The 10,701-nt window shown below is 39.5% G+C and overlaps 1 protein-coding gene across 1 annotated transcript in view; it reads right to left on the minus strand.

Moving 5' to 3' along the window:
* LOC121614188 (cilia- and flagella-associated protein 46) overlaps window positions 1-9,763 on the minus strand; it is a 64,096-nt gene extending 54,333 nt beyond the window's left edge. Inside the window, exons 1-13 of the mRNA XM_041947993.1 lie at window positions 9,715-9,763; window positions 9,496-9,617; window positions 8,222-8,353; window positions 7,863-7,927; window positions 6,808-6,972; window positions 5,958-6,081; window positions 5,285-5,379; window positions 4,206-4,352; window positions 3,934-4,033; window positions 3,437-3,535; window positions 2,760-2,950; window positions 1,987-2,212; window positions 1,161-1,278 (exon numbers count right to left, since the gene is read on the minus strand). Of these exons, the coding sequence (XP_041803927.1) occupies window positions 1,161-1,278; window positions 1,987-2,212; window positions 2,760-2,950; window positions 3,437-3,535; window positions 3,934-4,033; window positions 4,206-4,352; window positions 5,285-5,379; window positions 5,958-6,081; window positions 6,808-6,972; window positions 7,863-7,927; window positions 8,222-8,353; window positions 9,496-9,617; window positions 9,715-9,763 (1,633 nt within the window). The remainder of the gene's footprint in view (window positions 1-1,160; window positions 1,279-1,986; window positions 2,213-2,759; window positions 2,951-3,436; window positions 3,536-3,933; window positions 4,034-4,205; window positions 4,353-5,284; window positions 5,380-5,957; window positions 6,082-6,807; window positions 6,973-7,862; window positions 7,928-8,221; window positions 8,354-9,495; window positions 9,618-9,714) is intronic.
* Window positions 9,764-10,701: the final 938 nt, after the last annotated feature.

The following is a 10,701-nucleotide window of genomic DNA, read 5'->3' on the forward strand; positions in this document are numbered from 1 at the left end:
AAATAACAAAATAACATTTAATCAGTTAATTAACATAACACCTCCTGTGATTGTGATTATGATCCTATATCAGTGTGAACAGACTCATAAAAAACATGGAAAATTCATAATGATAACTAGACATTGAACTAGAAAATGCTCTCTGCCAAGGAGGCTCAATACAAAACCAAAAGTTTAACCACCAATAAATGGCAGAAAAAAACTCCCAGGAAGCAAACAGAAATATTCAGTTTTAGACTCAATACATGAGATAGCTAATTAAAATAAACACAAGTGATGCTTCTTCTAACAGACAAACTTAATGAGTCTCTGTGAGAATCCATTTTTGTAGAGCGGGTGAACTCTGAATTACAGACTTATCAACTTGTTTCCAGGGTTTGACAAGCTAATTGACAATCACTTTCAGGACAGACTGGGCCTCTTCCACTGGTGAGTAACATTAAATGCACTCATTTTGTGAATTCACTAATATTCTGCGGGCTGGTTAGAAGCATTGGCAGGCTGGATGAAACCTGTGAGTCACCAGTTGATGATATGGGCTGGATTGAGATTTACTTGCCATTCAGTCCAGATGTGGACCGAGGTCCAGACCTTGAGAAGCCCTGCTCTTAAATATTTAAGGAATGGCATACTGAATATGACGTACCAGAGCCACCACAATGAGTCCCTAGTGAGAGACAGACAGAGAGCTAAGTTGGATCGAGAAGTTCATTCAAGAAAAGCTCAGAATAGAGCAAGTGGAAGGCGGAGAAAATGTACACTATAAGTGTCTTATCAGAGGAATAAAATAACAGGGCTAAAGTCATTTTACAGTTGACTTATGTTAAGCTTGACTATAATGAGCACAAAACCACCGGTCCTTGCCCCCACATTGTTTGACGCTACAAATTGGTGAGAAATTTTTAATTCTTCCCTTAAATGTATACACATTAAGGAGAAAGGGACCCCTTACTGCCAGCAGAATGTACCCCAGATAAGGTCTCTGGGTACTGTCCATTCACAAAAGTTTAATAAAATGTGTGATTCCTAGCGCAGGTACAAGGAGTAAAAGGCTTCGTAAATTTGCTTCAAGCTATCCCTACAAGTGATCTTCAGTCATGCTTTAAGACCGTGTCATTGAGTCTCAGTGAAAACAGAAAGCGAAGAAGAGAAATCTTTACTTTTGGAGGTGTTGTCTGCATCCAGCACCATCTGGAATTCATCAGGGGCCAAAAGGAGACCCACAGCAATCAGGATGGGACGATTGTCTGTCTTATCTTGGGGTTGCATGTCCCTGGCCTGAGAAAGAGAGGGATGGGTTGGATGTTAGACTTGATGTTAACTTGTAGCCATGCAGCTTACTTACTGTCCTCTTAGCAGCTATGCTCCCCTATGACACTTAAAATGCAACACCATACATCAAAATACACTTGATTTTAATCTTATGGTATACAAATTACACTTACTCATTAAACCTGTGCACTGCATGTAAGTCAACTGATTTGACTATAACACCCCAAAATCATGCAGCAACTAAGAGACTGTGTCCACCAAAGTGTTTTTCCTGACACAGGCATATCTTTTCTATTGTTTGCAATGGGAGCGCCATGTATTTACAGATAGCTGCACATACCAGCAACATGATGAGCTGCTGAGTGTCTGTTCTGCAGTGAGCATCTGCTGTTTATTTCTCTGTTGAAAAATGGTGAACTATGGGTAAAACACCCAATGGTCATTGTCACTTTATACCCACTGGGCCAAATTCAGCTTTAGAACCAAACAATGGTACTTGCTTCAGCCTACCCATCATCTAGACCAAGGGCCAAAGTAAGTCCTCTACCCTGTGCTGACATTTTTACCTTCAGTATTTGTTGATAACACAAAGTATCTGCAAAAATTAGGTACTTGCAACATATAAATTAACCGTTACTTCCACAGACATTGCACATCATAGCAACCAAAGTGTCTGAGCTGAAAAAGACTGTCTGACACAGATGGGCTGAAAACCTGCTGCATAAGCATTGCGGCTTTATCCTCGGTCCGGGAGGGCGTTTGGTGGAGGATCCCTCTCAGCTGCAAGAGGCGCAAAGCTGATGACAGGCGTTCTCCTTGTGTCCCATTATCCAGCACCATGGCTTTCTGGAGGTGAGTCAAAGAAGCCTCAAGGCGCCCCTCCTCCTCTTCAATCATTGCCAGCTCCGAGTGGACTTGACAGCGCATCTCCAGCAACATACTTTGAAAATAACACACAAACACTTCCGTTATTAACTAATATTTTACAAAGGAACAAAAATCTATAGGTCTGGTATCAAAGTTCAAAAGTGGGCGATACTAGTATATCTACTTATGTCATGTTGAAATATACCTAAAGTTTTATCTGTTTTGTTTTACTATAAATCATCATAGTGGCATTTTTCTTGATCCAAACGTAAAACACACACTTTTCCTCATAGCTTGAAAGTAATCATTATCACTGTAAATGTAGTTGCAGAAAATTGCACGGAGAAAGAATTTTGATGGTGAATGTTGGCAGTGTGCATTACCACTAAAACCATAATTATTAAAACTATACATTATCATATTAAAACATAATTTGAGGTATATGACAGACGCATAATACCATGATGCATACTGTACTTAGAAATAGTGCTCCTATGGACTGGTTCAATGTTGAAAATTTGCCTGACAGAGCACAGCCAGGGACAGAACAAAGAAACTGAAAGGCCCTAAGATATATACACATAACCATATATCATGATGACTTTGAAGAAGCTGGAAACCTTTGCATGTCTTCCAGTACTTGGGCCACACCAAGCAGAGGTGTCTTGATGCGTTTCCTGAGGTTGTGCTGCAAGAGGGGCAGGCAGAGGCTCCACTGGGTAGCACAAACTGCCTGCATGGCCTGAGGGTCCCCCTCCCTCACTGCAATCTGCAACCACTGATCCAGCTTGCCTATCTCCTTTAGTCGGGCCTGTGGGATAACAACTACGGATTAAGAATCTCTCCTGTTGCAATGACAGTACAACACTTCTATCACTTGGCAAGCATACTTGGTTTGAATTGGATTGAATATGTGGTGCCAATTTTTAAATGTTACAGTTTTCACACTAAAATATTAGATGATACAAAATTAGATTGTATGATCCTACTTCCCTGAAGATTTTTTTTCTTGTAAGAGAGGAAAAAAAACATATATATATGGTGATTAAATGATGATTTAAATTCTCCACTGAAACTCCAATTGATGATGCACTTCTAGATGGGTTAGCGGTTCCTTAAGGCAGGGACACCAATTGAAGTGTAGTGAGATTTCTGGATGTACCACCTCTAAACAAAGAATGTGGTTACAGAAAATATTATTGAACAGTTAATCAAGGGTCAGCCAATGGGTCCACTGCCTGCTTTATAACGTGTGGCGGAAACACACGGCTGATAATTTGGGCATATGATTGAGCACCTCCACGCTGGCTTTGGAATAGTCATTCATCTCCGCCTCTCTCTTCAAGAGGTTGATTTCACTGTTGACACATTCCATTATTATGTGTTGGCCAATACTCTAAAAAGACAAATAGACATGTAATTTTAAAAGTCAGCATTCAGCAGTGTATGGGAAAAAGAATGACACATATCTCATTCTATGCCAAAAGTTCATGCAATTCAAGGCTGCTAATTATGTTATTGCTTCACTTAATTTTCGAACAAAAAAGGGCAAATTTCTGAAAAAACTACACATGTTTCTATGAAATATTCTACATGCTAAAAGTAATCAGAAATTCAGCAACCTCTTTAGCTCTTTGGCATTGGCTCAGCTAATTAATCTCATCTATTGTGAAGTGCCTACTTAAGAGGGGGTGTCAAATCCCATGCACAAATTTGCATGTTTCTATAATATGTACAGTAACAGCATGGAGCCACGCTAATGCCTGAGGTTTCAAGAGAATATCGGACACTCACAGCCTCTCCCGCCGACTTCAGCTCTTTCAAACAGTTGGCAGCTACTTTCTGATGCTTCACTTGCAAGGCCAGCAGAGCCAGCTCCAGGAGGAAGGCAACTCTGCAAATCCCAGATAAAGCATAATTTATACAGTTCACAACACTTCAGTGTAGTAATCTGAGACATGTACTGCCCTTGGGATATCCATATATGTTTTATGGTAGTGGGAGGAGGACAGGCAGCATCAAAGATAAAGGTAGGAGATTTGTTTAGGACACTTTGGGTCACAGACCTGTCAGCGGATTGGATGGGTGTTGGCCTCGGAAGAGGGCTGGAGTTCACAGGCATAGTGGATACTTTGGTACTATCCAGCAAGAGATGAAAAATCTGCTCAAGCTCCTCTTTTGCTGACTTATCCTCATTCATTTCTTCCAGCCTGCTACAAACCACATGAAAACCTGTCTGTGTACATTAATATACATACACTTTTGCATTCAAGAGTATGCATGCTTCTGTATTTTCATGTGTCCCCTAATATACTCACACACGCAGTGCACAAACCGTAGGCAAAATAACCTATATGATGCTGACGATGGCTGGGTCAGACTGAGTCATGCTGTCAACGTTTATAAGATGAGCTGAAGAACCCTAAGGAGCTTGGACATGTTGAGTGCATGCCTGCGGAAAGGGGGTGGGGGCTGGGACTGGGTTTATACTACGCCACACCAGAAGACATGGTATTATACTATTCATGTGCAAAGGCTGCCAGATAAACCTGCCCACTATGGGATGGCAAAGGTTAACCTGAGAGGCAGTGAATCAATGTTGGAGGATCTTTCAGGTTAGCTGAAGGTATAAATGCTTGAAAAATGTATCAATATACCTCTGGCTGTAGCTTACGAAGACATGGAATATAGGAAAATATGCATTGCAGGTTACAAATACAGAATGGAAAATCTTTGGACAAATCATAACCTTGGTAAGACCATTCATAAGATCATAACTGATAAAGGTAATGACAGAGCTTGCCTCTATTATAAGAAGGAAGCATTCTTAAAAGCAAACATGTGATCAATCAATAAACCATGTTCTATCAAACACAATGTTGCCTCCAAAACTGTTAAAAAGCAAACACTATTTAAACAGACCCACGGCTTCTTTGACAACAACAGCTACAGTACTACTTGCTTATCTTAGCAATAGACAGCCTTTCATCGAGACAGCACAAAAACATTTTGAAATATAAAGCCTTACCATATATATATATATATATATATATATATATATATATATATATATATATATACACACACACACACGTATGTATGTATGTATGTATGTATACAAAAACTAACAAACATCTTCCCTTACTTTTTAAATTCCTGTATTTTGTAAATGATTGCTAAAGAAGTGCTCTGCCTGCTCATTTCAATGAGGACATCATCCTCTATCAGCTTGTGATGTACCTAGAACAGAGAAGAGGGTAGGAGTTACTCTTTATTTATCATCACAAAATGTTGGGCTAAAAGGTGACTGTAGTTCAAATGTAATTATATAAACAGGGTCAGGTTAGGAAGGGTCTAAACCTACTAGAGTCAGGATTAAAGTAAAGATAAATTCAGGTTTCTAATTATACAATCAATGGAGCAGCAAGAAGAATGCAAACGAGGGTTTGTTGAACACTGACATTTAGCCAGCTGGTTGTGAGTCAAGTACCATTTCTGAACTACTTCATTTCAGTGTTACCAAGTAAGCAACAATTTTCTATGACAAAGATGTATGTTCATATTCGGTGATTTTTAAGCATTCACATTGGAAGACTTAATGCTCTTTTGTTGGGTCAGAGAATTGTCCTGTTATAGACCAAAAAACATTAATTAAACAAAAATTAATGTGTTTAAAAATTAATGTCACACAGGTTACAAGGCTGCTTTTCGATATTTTGGAGATACATGGTTTTCACTGGATATGATAACTCATGAAAACAATGCTACTACAAAATTCTTAAATCTTTATAATGTTATTAAGTACTGGTTCTGTTTACCAGTAACTTGAAGAGTCTTGGATAAAGATGCGGGGTATGTGACTTGATGAATTCTACGGTAACTTTGGCATAACTTGCAGCATCCTCCATTTTCCCAGAGTCAACAAGACATTTGATCAGATGCCTAAATACAAAGAGAAAGCAATGAGACCAGCAATATTTCAGTGTGGAAGCAGAGTGTTTTGAAAGGGTTACTGGGATATTTCTGCAGCAAATCGGCATTGGCCATGAAGTGAGTTTTACTACAGCAGTCTCCACAGTACTACAGTACACATCACATTCCCAGTTTATTACTGCATGTGCTAGATGCACATGCAGCTACTGTACAAACAGTGCAATAAAATATCATCAAATATAATAGTTCTTATTTCATGGAGTTTTGTTCACCCATGTGGCGGTCGGTGAGAACAAAATATTCCAAGTACGACAAACTGCATTATAATAGGAACTCAGTGACTTTTGAATAAAAGCCAGGTATGGTGGCCACGTTTTCTTAAATGGATGACACTAAGCTATTAACTTCAGACATATTGTACCCAATCTTATTAATATGCTGGCTGGCTGTATGACTTCTGTTACACTCTACAAGAATGATACATTACGTCCTCTAAACAACTAACATTTGGGCCTGAGGTGTCTTGAATATGTTAAAGCATCTACCATTAGAACAGACTGTCCACTCCTCACAGGAGAATAACAAAACCATTTAACTAGGCAGCCAGAAAGCTGTGGAAGTGAACTGCTGGTTGGCTCTGTATGTCAACCCCATGAATCCAGCATGAGACTGGACAGAATCAGGACTGCACATATTTATGAAAGACAAGTAAGAGAGCACTGCGGGGTCACTTGCATCATAAGTTCAGCCCTCCAGCTGTGGTCCTGGTCTGCCACCTCCTCCAGACTTTGGACCACCTGTCTGAGGGAGGGGATCACGTGGAGGCACTGCCCTGGCCGCAGGAGAGGACGCACTGTCTGGAAATACAGCACTGAGGCATTGAAAACGATGAATTGGTATCTGTAAGAAACAAACCACATGCAAAAGAAGTAAACAGAGGACACTGAATTATTTATATAATGCACATGCAAGCCATTTCATCTCTTAGTACAACTCAATTCAGAACAAGTGTCAACTTTGTATGGAGAAGTCCTGTGAATTGCAAATGTGTGTGGATTAACCATCGTCCAATGAGCCTCAAGAGAGCACCCTGTATATGCCTTTCTATGTGAAATAAATGAAATTTATGAATTTATGGCACTGTTTTGGAGAAAACTGTGTGAGCAGACTGTTTGAGTGCTGCTAATTTATTCACCAGAGAGCGTTGTGCATTAGTCTGGGCTGGATGTATAAGGTATGTATTCCCTTTGGTGTTAATTGCGATTGCACATTCAGCCCTTTTATTGACAGGTTATGAGTTCATTAGCAAAGAGATTCAGTGCTTATTGCTTGTAAAGGCTAAACCACTATCTCCAAACGCATCTTTCAGAGCAGAGCAAGGGACCTTATCTTTCACAGCTTTTATCACTACATCTATATTTATCTGAATTTTCACCCTGCTCATAGATACTTCCACTTAGCTGTTACATTTTAGAAGAATACATACTGATTATCATCCATTTGTGAATGAGGGGTCATGGTGAAGCATGAGGAGTCATGTTATATTTTGAAACGATGTTGTTTGCAAATCAAACCTTCATGTCCCAGAATATTTCTGTGCAGCAGACCTAAAAAAACATTCCCTGTTGTGAATATTTCACTCTCATTTCTTGTTTTTACAGGTGTACCTTAGCACTATAGTGGCAATTACTAAACAACATAAGAGATGATACATTTTACATGGCATAAATTGGTCAACTTTGTTGACACTGTTAGAACAAAGCCAAGCACACTTCTGAGAGGTTGCATACCTTGGTTCAGGTTTTGAAATCTCAATTGCTTTCAGAAAATATAGCACAGCCTCTTCAAACTTTTCCTAAAATAGAAAACAATGCAGAGGGGGACGTTAGAACTTGTCACATCAAACAAACATACAAAGATCAGACAAACTAGCTATTCAATAAAGGCTACAGTTTGATAAAATACCAAGAAAAACTTTAAACTGCACTTAGCTATGAAAAGACAAAGGGCAATATGTCTTGAAGAATCACTTTGTGAAAAAAAAAAGTTGTTTACACTACAACGTGTGTGTGTTGGTGTGCCTCATTGGCACAGACACACACATATACAATCCCCTTGAGGAGATGTGTCTAATTTTTACTGTCCTCACCACACTCCCTGGGGCCGACGGAGACTTCAGCTGGCCCTGGCAGAGGTAGGCTCGACACAAAAATTGATTAGCCGGCGGATTCCCTTCAAAGTACAACTTTAGACACGCTGTGCTTATCTCCAAACAACCTAGCTGAAAACACAAAAAAAGAGATGCACAAAGGCCAAAAAACAAAATGTTTAACCATTATCTGCAGTTTTATTGTTTCACCAGCATTTTTCTAAGTTTGACACATTATTAAAACTATTGAGAAATGGCTTAATGTATGTGTGATCTACATGACAAAAAATCTAATCTCAATTGCAGGCTGTTGGTTTTAAGAATGTCAGTCCTGTGTTATATACCGTTTCCTGTTTATTGTCAGATAAATTCCAGTTTTCATTGAAGGATTGAACACTGTGGCAGAAATTCTAACTGCATACTGTCAGCATTTAATTGTATTATGATCAAAAATTTCATATTTTCTCATGCTGGAAGATCATAAAATAAAATGTAACAGTCATGAACAATGAGTCATTGTGTTTGAAAATGTCATGCAACATGAATATCCATGCTTCTCTAGAGAACTGAAGAATATTGTGATGTAGTTCTGTTGAGGATGAGAGATAATTCTGTAGTCACTTAAGCCTGAGACTTCGAGGCAAGCTGCATTTCCACTGAGGAAACTTGATGTATAATATAAAAAAGACAAAACAAATCGCATTATGGAATATCACTGTGTTTCATTATTCAAATATGTTTCCCTTGCCCTAGGACAATTCAGTCTACATAAGTGAATATTCATTACTACCCCCCACCGGGAGAATAGTTAGATTTAGCTAACTAAAGTAACTTTACAAAAAGAGTGACATAATGAAATCTGTTTCTACTAGCAGAGGGGGTCCTGCAGAGGTTTCTATTTCCATGATTTTCTATATCAGTGCCTGTAGGTAGTGCCACCAACAAAGCATTGATGTTGGTTGGATCTGGCTCCTGCTTTATTTAGTTAAATAAATCTTCCATACATGCCAGTAATGTGAGTAATAATTCAGGAACTTCCACAAAAAAGATGCTTCCATATCATGACATCATATCAGAGTAGCAGCCATTTAATAATATGAATATACTCTACATTTTCACAGTCAGATGCAAATCTTTCGTTCTTGGAAGCTGCTTGAAGCACCATGTCTTATGTGACATCTCAGCAGTTTGCTGCAGACAGTCAGCAGACAGTTTGCGAATCAAATCAACATAAACGGGCACATTACAGTGATTCATCCACGCCTCAGTCTCACCTGTAGAGCTGCTTCTGCGCAAAGGACGTACAACTCTTGGGCAATGCGTGGGGTACGTCCGCTGGTAACAGCTGCTGTCATATTCTTGATTAAATGGTAGGCTGACTGCAGAGCTCCAGAGTCTAACATGCATACATTACATGACGTTAAACACAGTGACGGCATACTCTCACAAGTAGTTCACAAGTGTAGTATTTGGATAATTGATAGATTACAAACCTTGTTGCTCATTCGCCTTGGAAAGGTAGTGGCGAATATCCAGGTCCATGTCAGGTGAAAGCTAACGAGCTAATACGTTAAATAACGACTTGTGTCTGAGAGCTAACGTTAGCTAGTTCGGGTACAACTCGTTAGCTACTGGCAGCCTGTTTTGTTAGCACTACCCCATTGAAACTGTGCAGGTGCGTGAAACTAGCAAGTCAACAAAAAAGTGAAATTGTTTAACCTTGTGTCGTTAATTTAAATATACCACTTACTGAAGTACTGACTACGTTAACGCTGTGTCGACGGAAAGACTAGACCTTAACTACACCGGAAAGTTTGGAGTTAGGGAGCGTTACTAAGCAACCGGAGACTGGGCTTGAACTACGGTAACCGAATGGGACAAAAGGGGTTGACACGCCTCCTTCGGTTTACTATGCTATTATAACTGTGTCAACATAAAACATAACATATATTTTTGTAGTGATTGCCCATCTGAATGTCACAACACTGACTACTAGTTGGACATTATTGTAAAAGATTACAAATATGAAAACAGAAAAAAGACACCCCCCCCCCCTGCTCTCTCTCTCTCTCTCTCTCTCTCTCTATCTATCTCACACACACACACACACACACACACACACACACGGGTACCAAAAGCACCTCGTCATGCTTGTGGTCCCGATGCTTCTAAACTTCAAAGTGCATCATTTGAAATCAGGCCACTCAGTGTGCAAATATAATTTACTTGGTCAAACCAAATACTGCTATTGATGTGAGGGGGGACAAAGTAGCGAGGCATGGCAAAGCACTGTGGTTCGCCCTATAATGGACTTCCTAGTTTTAGGTTTAATTGACAGAATCATGTATTACCTGCTGGTGTTTCAAAGCAGCATAAATACAGTAACTCCTCATAGGCCCTCAAGCAAATTTGTTAAGCAGTTCATCGTGGGATCTGTCTAAATATAAACACAAAGAGAATATTCACCCTTTGGAATGGCT

Source organism: Chelmon rostratus, chromosome 11 (assembly GCF_017976325.1).
Source record: "Chelmon rostratus isolate fCheRos1 chromosome 11, fCheRos1.pri, whole genome shotgun sequence".
Lineage (NCBI taxonomy): Eukaryota > Metazoa > Chordata > Actinopteri > Chaetodontiformes > Chaetodontidae > Chelmon > Chelmon rostratus.